General features: G+C 37.0%; 1 protein-coding gene across 1 annotated transcript in view; it reads left to right on the top strand.

Annotated features, from left to right (window-relative positions):
* The window catches only part of LOC127565692 (GATA zinc finger domain-containing protein 21-like), a 74,086-nt gene extending 52,946 nt beyond the window's left edge, over positions 1 to 21,140 (top strand). Inside the window, exon 3 of the mRNA XM_052005488.1 lies at positions 20,708 to 21,140. Within this exon, the coding sequence (XP_051861448.1) occupies positions 20,708 to 20,900 (193 nt within the window). The 3' untranslated portion in view covers positions 20,901 to 21,140. The remainder of the gene's footprint in view (positions 1 to 20,707) is intronic.
* The last annotated feature ends 241 nt before the right edge of the window (positions 21,141 to 21,381 follow it).

Raw genomic sequence — 21,381 nt, 5'->3', positions numbered from 1 at the left:
ACACTGCGTCGTGGCGACTCATGAATTTACTTCATCAACGCACGTCCCCGCTGGACTAACAACAGCACAACACTCACTCCATGACACCAACTTCGACTGCGACTGCGACTAGGAGTAGAACTAGAACTACGACTACGACTACGACTATGACTATAGCTATAGCTATATGACAATGACTAAAGCTATGACGTTGCGGCTGCGGTTGCTGCGGGGAGCTCAGCGGGAAGCTTGCCTTCGTTGTTTAACTTTTTATACCAGCTAACAATGGGGTTAAAGGGTATTACAGCTTTGTGCGTGCAGAAAATGTAAAGTCCGATCCCGTAAAGTATATATTATATATATAAGAATATATTCTTGATCAGCGTTGACAGACGAGTCGATATAACACCTAGATGTCAGAAACTATAAGAGACAGAGTAGATAGATAGATAGTTAGTAGAGAAATACTATTGTACGGCAAAAAATGTCTGCTCAAATTGGGTTTTAGTTACCTTGGCTGACAGTTTAGTATATTTTGAACTATTTAGTATATTTTGAATGTGGCTCAATAACGTTAATTTGGTATATCGATAATCTGATATATCAATAATGTACTTCATTCAAAATTTACATGAACTTGAGTATATTTTAGTATTTTTATGGTATATTTTCGGTATATTTTTATATATGGTTTTATTGAAAATGCATACTCATTGTCGAGCTTATTTGACAAAGGCGTTGGTATTTTTTTTTAGTATTTTGCGGTATATTTTATATTTGGTTCTATTTAAGGCGTAGGGCGTGTCTCAATCTCAAGCACATTCGACAAAGGCTTTGGTATATTTTAGTATTTTTGTGGTATATTTTTGGTATATATAATATATCTATGGTTTTATTGAAAATTCGTACTCACTGTCGAGCTCATTTAACAAAGGCTTTGGTATATTTTGGTATTTTTTGTGGTATAATTTCGGTATATTTTATATACCTATGGTTCTATTTAAAATGGGTAAAGGGCATCTCACAGTCAAGCACACTCGATTGAGGCTTTGGTATATTTTAGTATTTTTGTGGTATAATTTTGGTATATTTTATATACCTATGGTTCTATTTAAAATGGGTAAAGGGCATCTCACAGTCAAGCACACTCGATTAAGCCTTTGGTATATTTTGGTAATTTTTTGTATGTATATTTTTGGCATATTCTAAAAGTATGGTCTTATTGCAACTAGGTAGCGGGTATATCACAGTCGTGCACACTCGACTGTAGCTTTCTCACTTGTTGTATTTATGCGCGGCGAACTCCTGCCTGGGCAACAACTGCAACAGCAACACGAATAATATAGAATAGAAGCAACATCAAAGGCAACAGCAACGACATTAGAAAGTGGACAAGTGCAACATTTCAGACATGCCGCAGGCCAAGGATGCCGAGTGTTTTTTTTTTTTTTTTTGCCTTTCTTTGTGCTCGACATTCAACAAATGTGGTGGCATGTTGCAGAGTCAACAGAAGTTGCAGAATTTGTGAAATTCTTACAGAAATATTCAACACCTGTATCACTTGAATTTCGTCACACAATCAGTCAGAAATTTCTTTCATTTTTCGCTATCATTTTGTATTTTTACTAGCTCGCATTTTCTTTTAGAAATATTCACATTTTGATAAAGTAATTTTTCGCACATATTCTTTATTATTGACGTTTAGAAAATCGAAATTAAAATCAAAGTTTCAGCCTTCCGATGTATGATCAAAAAGTGTGGAAGGTTGCATTTATAATGAAATATTTGGCAGAAAATGGGAATATGAATAACTAAGAATTTACTTTTGTTAAGACTTTGTGTTTCCTGCTCAGTTTTAGCCTAGGAATTTCTATATAACGTTGGTTGGTAATGCTCCGAAAGACAAAGATATAGAAAAAGAAAATAGGACAAACAAATATGTGTTATTGCTTTGGCAAAAATATGGTATATTTTGACCTTAATAATATATTTTGAATGTGGTGCTTTTTTGCTGTATATTATGTGGTATATTTTAAGAATAATACAGCACTGCTTTGATTTTATTCAAAATGGATTGTGAGTATCTCACATTCGAGAGCATGTGACGTTGAAGATATGTTCTGGAATATGTGTTGATGGAGATAGGTCAAGATAACTTATATCGGAGGTGATATTCCGAAGAAGATAATGCCAGGTTGAAATCATCCCTAAATAGTATTTGTTGCAATTTAAGACTTCAATTGCTTGAATGTGGCGTAAGTCTACTAACAATGTATTAAGCATCTCTAATTTAACAGAAGACTAGTGAGAAAAGTAGTGAAAGAGAGAGAGAGAGAGAGAAAGAGCACTAGAGATAGAGTGAAGTGTTTGTGCAATTGCGACATGTGTCAAATGTTGTAATTGCAGTTCATTTGCTGCGGCTGTCAGGATGAATTGCAACTGCCAGCAACAGCTGCTGCGAAAGGAATTAATGCAACAAGAGAGACGGAGAGACAGAGAGAGAGAGAGAAAGAGGTGGAGAGATACAGAGACTGGGGCAAACCGCAGAAATCGGCGTGTCGAGGCAAGAAAAAAATAGAGAGAAAAGAGAAGATGAATTAGGCCTACAAATGAATATAAAGTGCAGCTAGGGAAATGGCAAGAGCAAAAGCTGTGCGTAGGAAGAGAGGGGAGAGGGAGAGTGTTAAAGGAAAGAAATGCCTCAACACTGTCAGCTGCATGCTGAGCCTGTGGCCAACCAATTCCATGACGTCCTCGTCGTCCTCGTCGTCGTCTGCTGTCCATTTTCCCTTTTCCATTTTCCATTTTGAACGCGTTGTCGTTGCGCTTTTTTTTCGCAACCAGTTTGCAGCATTTTGTTCTAGCTCCTTGCTTTTTTCATCACGCTGGTTTTTTTTCCTCCTCCTTCCATTTTTTTTGTGGCGTTCTTTGTTTGGCGCCCAAATTATGATGAATGGCAGTTGCCACTTGCTGCTGCCGGTTGGTTCTCTCGTTTGTTCGTTCCGCCTCTGCCACAATGTTTAACTGTTGCAACTGCCTCGACGTTGCAGGCACTGCGAGTATTCCTGTATTGCTGTCGTCGTGTGGCACGCAGCACGCAGCATGCAGCACGAAAAAACTGGCGAAATACCAAAAGGAATTACCCAGAGTTGAGAGAACAAAGTTCGCGACTTTTGCTATTTTGCTATTTTGCCCTACGACAAAGTCTTTACGCTTGCCCACAAAGAATCGATTCATTGGAGCCTCGACAAAAGATCGAAAGTGTTGCCAGAGTTGAACTTGCATTACTATATATATATATACAAGATTAGATTATATAAGATTAGATTGCGTTGCCAACTGTTTGCTATAAATTACACTTTTTGCAAAGCAATTTTTATTTTGTTAATCATTATTTTTGATTTTAATTTGTGACAATAAACGAAAAACATCAAATTTATTGCATACAAATTAAACTTATAGTGATTACGGTCTCTGAGTTGTCATTTGTAATATTTAAAATAGGGAAAAATATTATTTGAAATATAATTTTCAATATCATAAGTAAATTTTGAATATAGTTTGCATGTTAATAACCATGCTTATATTAGCATATTATTAAATGGTATTTTAGTACATTTCAAATATATTTTCAAGTCAAATTTTAAAGCTCAAGCTATATGTTTTTAAGTTGACATTTAAAGTAAAGTTTTATGCATATTCACTTATTTGAAGTGAATATTATAAATTTCAAATACATTTTAAACTCCAAATTTGGAAGAGTTTCCCATTTATTTTCAAATTTAATACTTAAAGTATAATATGTAAATTAAGAAAGAGGCTAAGCTTTAAGTTTGATGCTTATTCTTTTATTTCGATCGTTGCTAAAGTTGCGAAGTTGAAGCTTTAATTTTGAATGCTTATTCTGCAAAAACTTGATTATTGACTACTTCGAAGCATTTCCTTTAGCAATTGAAAATTCTTGGCGTATTTATCGAAAATATGGTAATTTATTAGACTGAGTTCCTTAAAACAAAAGAACAAATTTGTATCTGCAGCATTATTTATTTTTTTATTTGCAAAACTAATTTGAAATATGTGAACATCTTCTTCATTGGAATATTTTATTGAACTGGCTTTCTGTTACTCTTAAGGAAAGATGACGAAATGTTTTAAATAAGTGTATGTCAACTACACGAATTTGTTGCTTAAATATTGACATGATTAATTTTCGAAATAAGAATTTTAATATTAATACAATTTATTTAATTATATTTGCTGTTTAAATGATTTACATGGAATCTAAATCGAATATTGAACGTATTGCAAATATTGAAATTTGATTTGGCAAAGCAGCAAAGTTTGTTCATCTCTGCAGATCCGAAGTGAAGCGTAAAATTGCGTATCAAGTTTGTCTTGCAATCATTTTGCGGGTATCGTGAATTATAGAGAGAGAGAGAGAGAGAGAGTGAGAGTTGCATAACGCTTTCTGCCACATATGTGTGTGTGTGTAGATGGCGGTTTTATGGCAGGTTCCGTTGGGTACATACTTTATCATCAATTTATAATACCCTCTGTGAGGCGAGGGCATAAAAATGGCAAATGAAAAATGGCAGCTTCGCAAAAATTTCTCGGTGTATGTCGAGTTGAGAGGCGGCTCTACGTTTTTGGCAATTGCAGACGCAGTCAGCCAGGCGACAACCACACACACACATACACATAACCACAACCACACACACACACACACACATTTGCAGGATAAAGGTGCCTGCCCCTTTGGCACCTGCAACGCCCCCACAAAAGATGTTGCTGCTGTTGGTTGCTGTTGCTGCTGTTGCTGTTGCTGCCACCAAATTGGAAAATATGTCAGTGCTTCAATTTGGCGTGTGTTTTTCTATTTTCCTTTTATTTCGCAACGAGTTGTTGCCTTATGCTTGACTCGTTGTTGTTGTTGTTGTTGTTGCTGTTTGTCAAGCTGCAATTTTGTTGCCATATTTCTTGCTGGTTTGCTGCGTTCTTGATCAGACAGAAAGCGGGTGAAAAGTGTGAGAGAGTGCTCGTTATATGCCTGCGTTTTGCCTTTTAAGGTTAACTAGAAATTGGAAAATTGCACTCAGCTAGCAGCAGCAACAACTAGGTGACAAGTAGAAGAGCCAAACGTGCCAAAGATGCGAAAACTGCAAAAGCTGTAAGAGAGGCATTCACACATACAAACAGACACATAACTTGACAAACAGCAACACTAACAGTTGTTGACAATTGATAACGAATGTCCGAAATGGCCAGTGACAATTGTCACCAGCAACAGCAACAACAGCAACAACAACAACAACGAGAGCCAGTCAGCTGCAATTGTAACTGAAACTGAAAATGAAACTGAAACTCAACTGAACTGAACTGAACTGTGTTCGACAGCCAAACACGGCAAACATTTTGCGCATGCATCTGACGTTCTTTTGGATTAGAAACGTTTTTAGTTTTTACTATATGGTAGCTTCAGAGAGAGAGAAAGAGAGAGAGAGAGACTCAAGACATACCAAAGTTATAGACAGCTGAAAGATACAGAAAACATTGCGAAGATATAGACAGACAAAAAAATACTGAAAACATTGCGAAGACGTAGATGGACAAAAACATGTGAGAATGCTACAGTTGAGTGTGATCGACCATGAGATACTCGCTAGCAATGCGGTATTATTCTCAAAATATACCAACATAATACTATTACATTCAAAATATACTAAAGTACAAAACTTATTGTGCGATTATTTTTAAAACATACCAAATCCATATACCGAACAAATTAATTTGGTATATATGCTATACCAATTACAGTCTTTGGTATATTTCAGTATTTTTTTTGGTATTCTACTGTATTCAAAATATACCGTTGAGTCCAAATTATTATTCTATTATTATTCTCAAAATATACCAAAATAATATACCGAAAAAAATACTGAAATATACCAAGTGGTATGTGTATACTTCATTTTAAATATAACATAAAGCCCAACACTTGTTTTATTATAATTCTCAAAATATACTAAATTCAAATACCAAAAATAAAATACTAAAATATACGAAATATAATTGTTATCTCTATATATCAATTATATCCTTATATACTAATTTTAGCCGTTGGTATATTTCAATATTTTGTCAGTATACTACTACATTTAAAATATATACCATATATTACAAAATATTATTTTATTAATAAAATATACCAAAATAATATACCGAAAAAAATACTGAAATATACCAAGTGGTATGTGTATACTTCATTTTAAATATAACGTAAAGCCCAACACATATTTTATTATTATTCTCAAAATAAACCGAATTAATATACCGAATTAAAATACTGAAATATATATAAATAATATACTTTTACACTAATAATAGCGATTGGTATATTTAATTTTTTTTTTTTTTTTGGTATACTACCACACTCGAAATATACCATAGAGTACAAAATATACCAGATTATTGACTTCTGCCTGTTACCCAAACTTATGATACCCTTCTACACTATGCTTGCCGGGTGTAAATACTGTCAGACAGTCAGTCCGATGCACAGGTGAATAGCTTGGGCCAGATAAATATAATTTACGAGTCTCAACTGAATTTATTGTACAATTTCCAAAGACTCGGCTGCGAATTTAGCTGCTATAAAACGAGGCAACGAGCCAACGAGCTCAAGTTGCAGCTGCGCCTCAGCCGCTGTTGCTGTTGCTGTTGTTGCTGCTCTTGATGTATCTCATCAGCTGCTGTAAAAACGTAACTTTAAGATACACACTCACAAATACACATAAAGATACTGCGACGAGAGATAAAAGGTGTGCTGTTTGAGACAAATGTATCTATTAGAACAGCGAGGAGAATGCGAAAAACTGTGATGTGAAGACAGCTATAAAGACTGTTCAACATTAAACAGTCAACAGCAAGCAGCAGAAATGTCAAATGATATTAGAATAATTAAGGCGCCACACACATGAATGTCAGCTATTATTGTTGTTGGTTGTTTAGAATTCATTGCTGACTGAAAATGATGAAGTGAAGAAAGAACAAAATTTATTGCAATTGTATCGAGTACATAAACATGAAGAAATATCTTTGTGTGATGCAGTTTATTAAATGTTAAATTGTCTTGCTTTATCAAGTTAATATTATTCGATATATTAATATAATTTTTAAGTCAATCTTTATCTTTAGAAATTCATTACTTAAACTATTTGTACTTTGCGTTATGCTGCATGTCTAGTCTTGAGTAAAATGAGAAAAGTGTGACCATACTACAAGATCTAACTTATGGTGTTTTTCACGCGTGGAGTATGGGCTCATTAAAATATAATAACATCATTTTAAAGTTATTCAACTTTAGCAATTTATTTTTATTCCATTGCTTCAACTATTTATTACTTGCTAAAATGAAGAAAAGTGTGACCATCTGTAAATATTTTATATTTCCGAATAATAATATGGTTATTTTAAAGTAACGAATATGGGCACATTTACAGCAATGACATTTATTAGGAAGTTAAAATTGTGATTTAAAACAAGAAGATATTTATTTGTATCTTTTAGATAAATGGCTTTATTTATTACCCGAAATAACTTTAGCTTTCTTCACTCTTTTTACATAGTGCAAGAGATTTAGCTTTAATTTTGGAGGTTGCCATTGTGCCATTGCATCATCTATGTATGTATGCATTTCGCAGAGTCCCAAAGGGGCAAAAAGGTCGTTTACTGGCCGATTCAATCTGGCAATTGAAGTGTAAGTTTATTATGGCGTCTCTCCACGCTGCTGGCAAGCATCAACTGCTCATTCCCACCTAGTTATGGTTAGGCTAGGAAATGCGCTTAAAGCGAGTTGGCAGCACCAACTCCGATTCCGATTCGGATTCCGACGTTGAAAGTCCTCCGTCTCCATCTCCGTCTCCGTAAGCCAAATCGATGAAGTCCTTTTGGCTCCATTTGCTCTAATTTGGCAGCCATCGACGTGCTGAGCAGTAAAAATATGCAGCAGCCAGGATTAGGAATGACTTTAGTGCAGTCAACAGCGAGACTGTAAGTGGAGTGGGGGAGGCAGGGGAGAGGTAGTGAGTGAGAGAGAGGGGGGGGGGGGGGAGATTGCCGAGTGCCATTGAGAAGTTTCAAGCGACGTCGACGACGATGGCAAAAAGTTGGCTGCAGAGTTGCACTTGGGCCAAGTGGCGGGCGCGCCCATAAAACAAACAACGTGGCAGACACACACACACACATACACATACACCTACAACTGGTGAGAGAGAGACAGGGAGAGATACCTGCGTCATTGTCGTTAGCAAATATATGGCCAAAGAGGATCAAAGAGCGTTCCGCTGCAGCTGCACAAAATAATTGCTGTCTGCGGGACTTTTGCCCAGCCAAAGGACACAGCAGCATAATTTCTTCACTCTCTCTTTCTCTCTCGCTCACTCTCTCTCTGTGACTGTGCATTCGCTTTGAAAGTCAAATTCCAATGCGGCGTGCTGATAGCTAAGCCTCCTTAATGTCATTTGTCATCTCTGGCGCAGCAGCAGCCAAGAGTTTCAACTGCAGTTTGTCTATTTTGCCATTATGCAAATATTATTTCGTGCCAAAGTAGCGTCAGCTGCACGTCAAAAACAAAAACACAGAAATGGGAAATAGAAAATAAGCACAGCGACTGACCTCTTCCAAAGAGCAAGAGTTGAAACGAAAAGATGAAGATGAAGATGGCGCAACGTAAGCCGGCAAAACTTATCGAGCGACATTGAAGACACACAACTTCAACTTTTATCGGCTGTCGAAGCACAGCAAGGCGATTGCCAATAGCAGCATGGCGAGGAGAGTGAGAAGGAGAGTGAAAGGGGGAAAGAAAGAAGTTGGCAGTCAGGTCAAAGCCTGTCAAAGGCATCGCCGGCAGTTTGTAGACTTTAGCTGTGACTCAATCCAAATGCTTGCACACTCACTCGAAGACGACTGGTAAATCCGTTGAGTGCTTCTGCTTCTGCTTCTGCTGTTTGCGTTGCATGTTGCATGTTGCACGTTGCTGCCAGTGAAGCTTTTGAAGCCTTGCCGCTCAATGGCAACGGAAAAAACAAACAAACCGCGCACATCGTACACAATTTTTCCTTGCCAACTGCCAACTGAGAACTGCGAACTTGCAACTGCCTATGCTGCCAAACTGATTGCCTCTTGCCACGTGCCACGCGCCGCAAGAGAAACCATTAAACTTGCGCCAAACTATTAAAAAGATGCTTGATGACGAGCCAGATTGAGCGTCAGATAAAATGCCCCCCAAACAAAACACTTAAATAACCTAAGCTCGCCACGAGATCTACAAAATATCTTTTGAGCTTAGCCCGAAAAGTAAAACTATTAAAAGATACTTAGACAGAGCGAGTGCTTCACACAATAGCCACGAAGTAAGCTATAGTTTTTATTAGAAGAAATTCAGTTCTTTGCATCATAACTTTTAATACCCGCTACACATAGAATAGAAAGTATTTATGGGTAATTCTTTAGAAAAAAATGTGGCCTGTAAAAAAAATAAGATGCAACTATTTTCCAAATAAGTAAAACTTACTCTTATAGCTGTGGATTAGCATTGTATTTCAAGCCAAGATTGATTTGTTCGCCATAAAATATATAATTTTATTCATTTTTACAATTATCTTAAAACAGAAAAATAATTCCAAGATCATTCTTAGCTCTAACTAAAGCGATAATCAAGAGCATAGTATAAGATTCATCTTTATTGAAAATAAAAATATGTTTTGATATAACTAGCCAGAGAATTATCTATATAGACCTGATAAACTTTAACAGCGGAGACGATTATCTAAGTTATTTAAGAAATAATTTGATATGGCAAAAAAAAAAGCAGCTGCAACCTTGTATATTTTGATTATTTATTTATATATATTTTGATTGATTATATTATATATTTATATTTTAAATGCAATAGTATATAGGTATACCAAATATAGCCTTGGGTATATTTCGGTATTTTTCGCAGTATATTAATTTGGTATATAAGTATTTAAACCAAATATAATATTCGGTACATTTCAGTATTATAAAATTGAAATGTAATAGTATATCCATATACCACATTTGGCTTTTGGCATATTTTAGTGTTTTTTCTCGGTATATTTATTTGGTATAATTTTAAAGTTATAGTATATCAAATAAAACATTTGGTATATTTTAAGAATAATACCATAATACCATATTTTTTTCTCAGTATATTTTTTTGGTATAATTTTAAAGTTATCAAATAATATATTTGGTATATTTTAAGAATAATACCGAATTGCTTGTATAACAGTATATTGATATACCACATTTGGCTTTTGGCATATTTTTGTGTTTTTTTCTCAGTATATTTATTTGGTATAATTCAAATGTTATAGTATATCGAATTTTAAGAATAATACCGTATTGCATGTATAACAGTATATTGATATACCACATTTGGCTTTTGGCATATTTTTGTGTTTTTTTCTCAGTATATTTATTTGGTATAATTTTAAAGTTATAGTATATCAAATAAAATATTTGCGTATTATTTATTTGTATATACATATATTTGGTATATTTATTTGGTATAATTCAAATGTTATAGTAAAGCGATTTACCAAATAAAACATTTGGTATATTTTAAGAATAATACTATTAACAATAATAATACTGGTCTCATTCTTACATTTATTATGGTCACTTTTTGGCATAATCATTGCCAATGTACTCGAGAATTTAATCATAAAAAGCCAACTTTCTTTGCATTTAACTGTGCGTTTCAAAATATCTTAGCTTCTTTAATAGAAATTTGTTAAGCAAATTGAAATAGTAAAATACAAAATTTGCAATTTGCATATTTGGAATTTAACTAATGAATGAAATGAATTCAAATTTTTAAATTTTAAGTTTTGCTAAAGAAGTCAAGGCTAGAGAAACGAATTCATATGTTTGTTTGAGCGCATTCGTCAGTGTCTTGTGGCAAGTGGAAGAGGCACGAATGCCTCCTGCCTCTGTCTGTGTGGCAGCCAACAGCTGTGTGTGTGTGTGTGTGTGTGTGTGTGTGGCAACAACTGTTTTGCAGACAATTAGTTTCGTAAGCAGTTTCCAATTCTTTTGAAGTTCAAGTTTTGTCAGCTGCGTTTTCATTTTCCATGTGTTCTTCCATTGTTTTCGCCTTTCTCTTTCGCTCATTCACTCAAGTTGACTTATCAGCATGTATGGCACAATTGACTCACTGACTGACTGACTGACTGACTGATTGACTGATTGACAGCAACGCACACAGGCTTCCCCGACAGCTGTTGCTGTTGTTGTTGTTGTTGTTGAGCTGTCGTGTTTTGTGAAACAATGAAAGGAAATTGATTCGCCAACTCCTTTTTTTTTTTTGGTTTGTCTTCTTTGTTTTTTGGGTGAGCGAGGAGAGAAAATGTCAAAATGAATCGAAATGAAATGAAACGTGACCGAATTTGGCCACATATCAATATGCTAATGATGATGTGCTGCTGCTGCCAGTTACCGCAGACGCTTTGCCACTCCCCTTCGCCTCTCTTTTCCCTCCTCCTCCTCCTCCTTCTGTCTAACCAAGGTTCTGGGCTGTCGATGATTTTGCTGATTGTTTTGCAGCCTCGTTTCGCCAGCCATGTTAAAGGGTTTAAATGGCGCAAGGAAAACACACACAAACACACACACACACACACATGACGCTGTGGCTGCTGCTTGAAAATTCAAAATTTGGGCCATTGCCATGTGCTGCTGCTGCTGTTCTGTGTAATTGGCGGCCGAAAAACGAATTGAAACGGGAAATGGCAAATAAATTGAATGAAACGTGTCGCAAGGGCTCGCAGATTGGTCACTCATCTAAATGTGCCACTCCCTCCCTCTCTCTGTGTCTGTTTATGTTCATTTGTATGTGTGTGCGCTGCTGTTGACCGCAAAGTGACGTTTCCGTTTCCGTATCCGTAACGCATGTGTGCCCGCATCTCTCTCTCTCTCTCTCTCTATCTTGCATTTGATATGCACAGTGTAAATATTTGACTTCACTCTATCTCTCTCTTTCTCTCCTTCTCTTCCTCTCTCTCTGTTACCCAACAAAAAGTGAACGCATTGCCTTTGCATGCTGGACAGCAGCAGCTGCCACCTGGACAAGAATTTATGCAGCCGCGTTAACGCATATTTCTCTATATAGAGAATCTCGCTTCGCTTCTATATATCTTTACGCTCTACGCTACCCTTTTGTCTCTCTTTTGCGTGCAATGAAATGAAATGAAAATGCTTTTTATGCCGCGCGTTGCCAGCGAATCGAAATTCAAATTTTCAACTGGCCACCGCAATAGTTCACTCTGCTCACAATCGAGTCTGTCAGCCAGAGGCAGAGGCAGACACAGAGGCAAACAGAGCAGCCAGAGGAAGTGAACTACAGAGATGCTAAAAGACTCTAAAAGATGGAGAGAGAGCGAGAGGGAGAGGGAGATAGAGTTGCATTTGGTATGCGGTGCATGTCGCTTTGTTCAGTGTTGTGTGTTCCGTTGCTTTGCCTTTGCAACAAGCAAAGCAGCTGAAACAATGCACAAAACACACAAAATCGGGAAAAAGGCTCAATGAGAAGAGTAGACGACTAGCAGATGCCCTAGAAAACTGCGAGAGATAATAGATTATTGAAAATTACAGAATGCAAAGTATTTAAGAATTAATAATAATAAAAATATCAATCAGTCGAGATTTTAATCATTTTTGTAAATATACCAAAAATATACCAAAAAAATACTAAAACATAGAGATGCGTATTTTTGGTTTATCGATATGGTAATACATTAAAAATATACCAGACGAAAAATGCCAGATTGTCAATCTTAAAATATACCAAACATATATCGCAAAAAATACTAAGTTACAGTCGAGATTTTAATCATTTTGTAATATACCAAAAATATACCAAAAAAATACTAAAACATAGAGATGCGTATTTTTGGTTTATCGATATGGTAATACATTAAATATATACCAGACGAAAAATACCAGATTGTCAATCTTAAAATATACCAAACATATATCGCAAAAAATACTAAGTTACAGTCGAGATTTTAATAATTTTTTTAATATACCAAAAAAATACAAAAACATAGAGATGCGTATTTTTCGTTTATCGATATGGTACTACATTAAAAATATACCATATAAAATATACCAGATTGCAAATCTTAAAATATACCAAACATATATCGCAAAAAATACTAAAATAAACTACATCATAGTGAATTTAGTATATTGAAATGGTACTGCATTCAAAATATACCATAGAGTACAAAATATACCAAAATATAATCTTAAAAAATACCAAACATTTATCGCAAAAAATACTAAAATAATCTACATCGTAGTGTATTTAGTACATTGAAATGGTACTGCATTCAATATATACCATAGAGTACAAAATATACCATATTGTCAGTCTTAATATATACCAAAAATATCCCGCTCTTTTAAATTATTGATAATAATTTAACTACGTATTAAATTTAATATGGAATAAACTTTGTTTTGATTGAATAGACACTTTAAATTGTATTTAAATGAATTTCCAAGGATTTAATAAAGCTTTCTCTATTTTCTCAGCATTTTCTTGAAATTTTAACTCTACACAAACTTGTTAAATTGCAATTCGAATAATATTGAAACTATTTCATGAAAATTCAATAAGAATTTATTTTCAATTGTTAATAAGTCATCAGTATTTAATTTCAAATCTCATTGAAAGCTTTCTATTTAATGAAATTAAATTATTATGAAATTAAGAAGCAAATGAATGCATTTCAAAATATTTATCAAATTCTTTGCTAATTGAACTATTTGGTGTTTGCTTATACAAAAATAAATACACTCAATAATCGTAAACTGTGAGGCAAATTTCATTAGCAAAAAATCCGTGTTTCTTGGAAAACTCAATCCACTCGTTGAAATTCTTTTGTTGTGCATTTAAGTCTTTAGTAAATTTGATATTGTACAGCAGCTGCAGCTCTAATCAGCTTTCTATCTAAAAGAGAGAGCGAGAGAGAGAGAGAGAGAGCATTAATGAGGGAAATTTGAAAAATGTTTGCAGCACTTGTTGTTGTTGTTGTTGAGGCACTTAAAGCGGGGCAAAGGCAAAGCCAAAGACGAAGGCAAACCTTGATCAAGTGAATGCTTTGCTATTAGCATTGTTTGGCTGCAACTTCTTCTTCTTCTGCTGCTGCTTTTCGTATCCTAGAGACGTAATTCCATTGAATCCTTTAGAAGAGATTGAGCGAAAGTCTTGCTGTGCGTTGGCTTAAGAGTCAGCTTCGACTTCTTTTCTCCTTTTACAAAAGCAGCAGCAGCTGTTTCTCAGCAGTGTTAGTTGCCTTGCTTCTTCGCTGCACGTCTCCAGCTGCTAGCAAACAAAGTGCAGTGTCCGGCACACACACACACACACACGCACACTCACACACACACACACACACACACATATGTCGCAGTGTTTTTTAAATGACTTTCAACGATTGTTGCTCTTGCTTTTTATATTCATTATTTTCGATGAATGAACAGCTGCAGCAAACGAATGACAAAGAAACGATGGCAGAGACCAGGGAGTGTGGGCGTAAAGGGGGCGTGGTTGGGGAGGACAATGCAAGAAATTAATTCTCACAAATGCGTTTACAATTGCGTAATAGTTGAGAGTTGCGTCGAGTTGAAGTCACTTGATTTGTCAGAGGAGTAAGTGAAGAGGAGGGCGGCAGGGGAGGAGAGGGAAGGGGAGCGGCAGCTGTGTGTGGCAGGCATTAAGCCGTAAGCTGCAACAAATGACGTTTGCAAAAACAAACACAGAGAGCGAAAGAGAGAGAGAGAGAGAGAGAGAGAGAGAGAGAGAGAAGCTGTCATTGTGCGGGCAACGACAGCTGCCCAAAAAAGTATGCTATGATTTTAATAACTGTCGTTTGCTCTGCTTTATGAGCGGGTGTGTGTGTGTGCTAGTGTGTGTGTGTGTGTGTGCAGCTGATGTGTCATAATGCCCAGACGTATATGTAATTTGCATTGTTTTGTGATGATGTGCTGCCCTCTTTTTTTTTCGCCCCCTTTGCGGTTAACCTAATTTGCTTTAATTAACATGTTGCATATTTAATTTAGCAAACATTGCGACACACACACGCACACGCACTTGCAGGTGTGTGTTTAGTTCGTTTTTCAATTAAGCTGCCGCACATTTCTTCTCTTTATTCTCGCTCGCTCGCTCTCCTTTCGCCTTTTGCTTCTCAACTCATCATCGTCATCGCCATCGTCATCGTCATCGCTTGTCAAATGGTTTCTAATTACGCACCCATAATATATGTGATACATATGTGTGCCACGCCCCCGCCCCGCTCCCACTTGACTGGCTGACTGACTTAATTACAAATTGCATTATTTATCTCTCGTGCAACAAAGTTCGTCAAACTGCAGTCTCCGAGAACCGAGAACCGAGAAAGAGAGACAGAGAGACAGAGAACGAAAAGTTTGCACTGAGCTGAGCTGAGGATAATCATCATTTCGAATGTGTTAATGCAATTTGTGCATACTTGCATCTCTGCTGTGTGTGTGTGTGTGTGTGGGTGTGTTAATGGCTCTGTGTGTGTGTGTGGGTTGCTGGTAGGGAAGGGGAGAAGACAGGACGAACGGAAGCTGACAGCAACGACATCAGTGGGTCGCATCATCAAATATTCTTTTATAGTATGTGCAGAAGGATAAGCGAACAAAAAGGGGAAAAGAGTTGCAACTGTGCAACTGGGACGAATGAGTTGTGTGTGTGTGTGCAATATTACGTATACGCACTGTTGGTTTCCTGCCACCGAGTGCTCACTGTGCACAGCAGCAGCAGCAGCAGCAGCAGCATGCACAATAAATATTTGCACAGATTTGAAAGGGTTGTTGATGTCGACGGGCGTCAGCCGCAAATGTCACAGCTACCCCAAAAACAGTTAAAAACTCACTCAAACACACACACATACACACACAGCTAAACATGCAAATACATATGTGTGTGTGTGTGTGGAGAAACGTTTGTGGTTGAGCCAAGTTGATTAAAACTTGGCCCGCTACTCACACACATAAATTTCTTTGCCAGAGACACAGGTGTCTTTCCATCTACCTAACTCTAATGCTCCCTTCTCTCTCTCTCTCTCTCTCTTTCTCTCTTTCTTTCTCTATCTCTCTCCCTTGACTGCTCTTTTGCTGCCCACTTGCTGCTTGAACAGTGACCCAAAGGCAGCGCTCAAATGAAAGGCAAAAAAAAACCAAACAAAACATAAAAATAAAAGGGATTGCAGCAAGCACAAACGCAAAAGCAAAAACATTTCTTTCTCTCGCCTTTGTTTGGCTGCAATCAAACTCAGAATTTTTCGTTTACAAGCAGCAATAGAAATAGACAGTGCTTCAAGACTACTTCTTTGATGTGACTCGCTTTTGGCAGCACATAAAAAGTGATGTGTAAAATTCAACAGTTTTGCTGCAGCCTCAAAAGAAACGAAAATAGTGTGTTTAAGTTTGTTGAACCAAAATTTAGCTGCAATTTGTTTAAGGGGAATGTCAAATTTATTAACCAGTAACATTAATAATGAGTTTACCTCGCTGAACCGGTTCGAAAGTTAGCTTAATTGGAGTAAAATTATATATGAAAATGTAACTTTTATAAGAAAATAAATTACTTAATTAGAGACAAGTAAAAGATTAGACATAACAGTAACTTCGCTGAACCATTTTTAAGTCACTTTCGAAACGGTTCAGCGATGCTCTTGTAACGCCGAACCATCCGCTAATCTTCGTCAATTTGGTTCACAAGCACTTCAGCGGGATAAAGTAATAAGAAATTCATTTATGCATTTGAAGCAGTCAAACCGGCTTGAGCGAAATTTATTGAATGTTGGTAATTTAATTCGCTGAACCGGTTCAAAGATATATTCTAAATGTATCAGCGGCATAATATAAAGCAAATTAATTAACAATAATTATTGCAGATCAAAGAAGATGAAGGAGGAGAAATGAAGGCAGTATTGATATTAAATAAACTTCGCTGAACCGGTTCAAAGGTGAGCAAGCTTGCAAGCATATTTGGATGGCAATGTTGACTTCCTTTTGAATCAGTTCACAAAAGTGGCTCAACAACTGTTGCAATTGTATGTTGCATTTGCATTTCAATCATTTGAACCGGTTAAAGGGAAATAAAAGAAATGTTGGTATTTCATTCGCTGAACCGGTTCGAAGTTTCAGAGGTTCAGCATCAGAGGCAATCAAGTTTCACTAACTGTGGCATTTGATTCAGATGAAAAGGGAAAATTAATATTAAATTAACTCCGCTGAACCGGTTCGAAGGTGACTTGCCCAAGAAATTACTGCGGCTGCTGTTTGCAAGTTAACTTTCTTTTCAATTAGTTCACAAAAGTGGCTCAACAACTGTTGCAATTGTATTGCATTTGAATTTGAATCATTTGAACCGGTTTAAGCGAAGTTAAAGGACTTTCATCCTTTCATTATTTCATTCGCTGAACCGGTTCGAAGATAGGTTTCAAGTGCCTCAGCATAAGATGCAATTAGTTCTAACTAACTATTGCATTTAAGTCAGATGAAAAGGGAAAATTAATATTAAATTAACTTAGCTGAACCGTTTCGAAGGTGACTTGGAACTGCAGTTTACAAAAGTGGTTGAACAGATGTTGCCCAATTTACAATTTGCTATTTAACCGCACGTAACTGTAATTTTGTTTCCGCTGCGCTAGACTCAGAGTTTGATTCTGACATCGCGAAACAAATGAGCTTCTGGCACGTTGAGCAGCAACTGGAGGTCACCTTAATTATGGCCACAATTAACAGTTTGATATGCGCGCCAAGCGCTGCATTTGGCACACTTACATCTACATACATCTACATCTACGTTGATGTCCACTTCCATTTCCACTTCCACTTCCATATCCACATTCGCATTCATACTCGCATCTCGTCCAGTTTCCCTCGCCTATAACATAGTGCGACACATTTCATTTCATTTGCCCCGACACAGTGAGTGTGTGTGTGTGCGTGTGTGTGTGTGTGCGCGTGTGTGAGAGTGTAATCTCATTACAAATTCAAATGCGCCGCGCCTGCTCTGCTCTGCTCTGGCCTGGCCTCGGCCTCTCGAGCTCAACAGCTTCTGTCCTGCGCTGCTTTTGCCTTTGCCTTGTCGAGGCCTGCTTTCCTTTTACAAGTGTGTGTGTGTGTGTGGACATGGCAAATGCTCTAACCGCGTTGTCACTCAATTATGTGCCATGTGTGCGCGACATAGCATACTTTTCAGCGCTGTCCAAAAGACGCCACACGTGCAACAGACAACACACAACACACAACACACAGCTGCAGCAGCAGCAGCAGAGGATGAATAAGCGTCAAAGTGAGAGACACAAACACGCACTCAGATGGTCAGACAGACTGAAAGGTGTGCAGATGAAGCTCAGCTCTGAGAAGTTCATTGGATTTGCTGGCTAAAAAAACAACTGAAGTTAAAAAAGAATGTCTATTATCTATCATTTCTTAATTTCAATCACCATTTCCGCAAAAATATTTTCATATTTTGGAATTGAACTTTATATACATCTATGTCAAATATGTTTAGATGTAAAAAAAAAAGAACAGAGCTTAGAAGTACAAAATAAATGTAAGGAAATGCGTTAGATTCCTACATTGTACTATGAATTAAAAGCTGATATTTTAACATATAAACAAAATACAGAATAATATGCACATTTTTAGATTCTCCATCCAAAAAAAAGAGTAACTTTTGAAGTTGTCTAGAAATATTATATAAATAGTTCTGCTGTATTTTAAAAAAGTGTTTTTATAACTTTGTTGTTGCTAAAAAATTTGATTTTTTGGAGTTAATAAGTATTCTTATATGCTATCTTAGATAAGGTTAGGTAAGGTTGGGTGAAGTTAGGTTAGTTAGGTTAGGTTAGGTTAGGTTAGGTTAGGTTAGGTTAGGTTGGTTAGGTTAGGTTGGTTAGGTTAGGTTGGGTTATGTTAAAGTTAGGTTAGGTTAGGTTAGGTTAGGTTAGGTGAAAGTTAGGTTAGGTGAAAGTTAGGTTAGGTTAGGTAAGGTGAAAGTTAGGTTAGGTTAGGTTAGGTTAAAGTTAGGTTAGGTTAGGTAAGGTTAAAGTTAGGTTAGGTTAGGTTAGGTTAAAGTTAGGTTAGGTTAGGTTAGGTTAAAGTTAGGTTAGGTTAGGTAAGGTGAAAGTTAGGTTAGGTTAGGTTACGTTTGGTTAGGTTAGGTTAGGTTAGGTTAGGCTAGTTGAGTTGAAGTTAGGTTAGGTTAGGTGACATTAGGTTATATTAGGATAGATTAGATTGACAGCCGCAAGAGAGAGAGAGAGAGAGAGAGAGAGATCATAGACCAATATTGGTTCGTAAAAAAACGAATTTAAAAATGGCAATAATAGACTTCAAAAATATAGTAAAATGGATTTACTTCCTACCTTTGTTTTTTGCCCCCACTTTTAATGGGCACTGCACATATAAAGTGGAGTGGAAAAACATAAACTGCATACACAAGTGAAAAAATGTGTGCGCATAGCCAAACTATTAGGAAGTCACGTATTTGTGAAGCGACTAAGGATTAACTTATGTGCTGCGACGTCATATGATCAAGTGTGCCATAAAGTTAAAGATGCAACCAGACCGCAGATTTGACTAGCACTCAAATTGAATTCAATGTGCTGTTTGCAGTTGTGGCGTTGAAATATCACTGAATGTCTGTCACATTTTTTATATTCATTTTTTTTTTTTTTTTTTTTTTTTTGAGTCGTTTGTGGTGAGTGGAGGCAGTGTTTGTTTTCATTTGTCAGGGATAAGGATATGGATAAGTTGAGGATGGCATCGCAGCGCATCGCATCGCATCGCATCGCATTGCAGAGCGTCATTCATGGCACTTGGCAGCTTTATGTCATTGCTGGTTAAGCGATGCGTCTAATTTGCAGCTGTTGCCGCTGTTGAAGTTGCAAGTAGATGCAAAAGAAGGCGAAGAACGCGTCGCGAATTTGCATTTCCTAGCCTCCTCCTCCTAATCTTTCCCCCTCCTCTCCCCTCTCACTCTCCAAGCAAGTAACGATGCAGCCAGGAGCTAACATTGCCTTGGCTACCTTCAGCTCTCGTTCTCTCAGTCTTAGACTGAGACGCCAGCACTTTGTGAGTGGAGACCGGCTGCTGCTGCGTTGCATGCTCGTTAATTTTGCAGCATTTCCGCAAGCAATTTGGTGGCAGCTTCGTCGCTGTCGTCGTCGTTGGCGTCTAGTGGAAATATTACGTATACGCGGTGCAAAAAGCGCCAACCGGAAATGCAGGAAGCGGATATTACACGCTCCAGAAAACACAGAGCATACACAGCGCAGCAGCAGCAGCAGTCGAATAATATGCATAGAGATATGACTTCTGATGACAAGCTGAGTGGGCGAAGAGACGCTAAAAGAAAGAGAAGAGAGACGAAGACGCAGTCGCAAAATGGTGACAGTTTTCCTTATTGCTACTGCTGTTGTTGTTGTTGTTGCCAGTGCTGCTTTTTATGTATTCTTCGTGTTTAGACAGCTGGCCAATATGGCTCAAGCTGCATCAGTTTATGCACTTCTCTTGCTTAGTTGGCATACATAGCGTATACGTAACTTTTGATGGTGCTTGATTAACATCAACTTCTCTTTCCACTACACTTTTTTCACAGAGTATCTTCGCGGCGACTATTTGCAAAAGTGCAGCACGTTCTTCCTGGTTTTATTGCTCAGCTATCTTGGAATTGGAGCGCACACAACAACAGTGCGAAGAACAAGAGGACAAGCGCAGCAGGAACAGCAGCAAAAGCACCAAAAGCAGCAACAGCGCAGAGTTGGGGGTTCTTTAATTGCTTGGCCCATTGAATATCCGTTGCGCCTCCATTCAACGACTTCTCCTGCTGCTGCTGCTGCTGCTGTGCAATTGTTGGTAGCATTCAATTATTTCAAGTCAACAGATCAAAGGCATTCACCAGGATAAGCATACAGGAAATAACTGTGTGCAATCTGAAATCTGAACCTAAAAGTAATCGCAACAAAAGAAGAAAATAAACAATTGCTTACTTCAACTAGCCATGGAATTTAAAACCATGAAGCGTTAAATTATTGGGAGGGTTAAAAAAAAAAACAAAATGTGCGTAAGAATTCTTAATTTTGAAAATATGCTAAAATTAAAAATTAAAAAAATATTATATTTTAATTTTACCGAATTTGTATTTTTGGACGGTTTGAAATTTGAATTTGGCGCGCCGAAATATTAAATTTTTTGTAGCATACTTTAAGGGTGCGTCAAGTAACTTGCGGATATATGTATGACAAGAAAACAAATGGTCTTTCTTGTCATATC

The sequence above is a fragment of the Drosophila albomicans genome, chromosome X, assembly GCF_009650485.2.
Source record: "Drosophila albomicans strain 15112-1751.03 chromosome X, ASM965048v2, whole genome shotgun sequence".
NCBI lineage: Eukaryota > Metazoa > Arthropoda > Insecta > Diptera > Drosophilidae > Drosophila > Drosophila albomicans.
The sequence above is the reverse complement of the archived record's forward strand: the minus strand, read 5'-3'. Positions and strand labels throughout refer to the sequence as shown.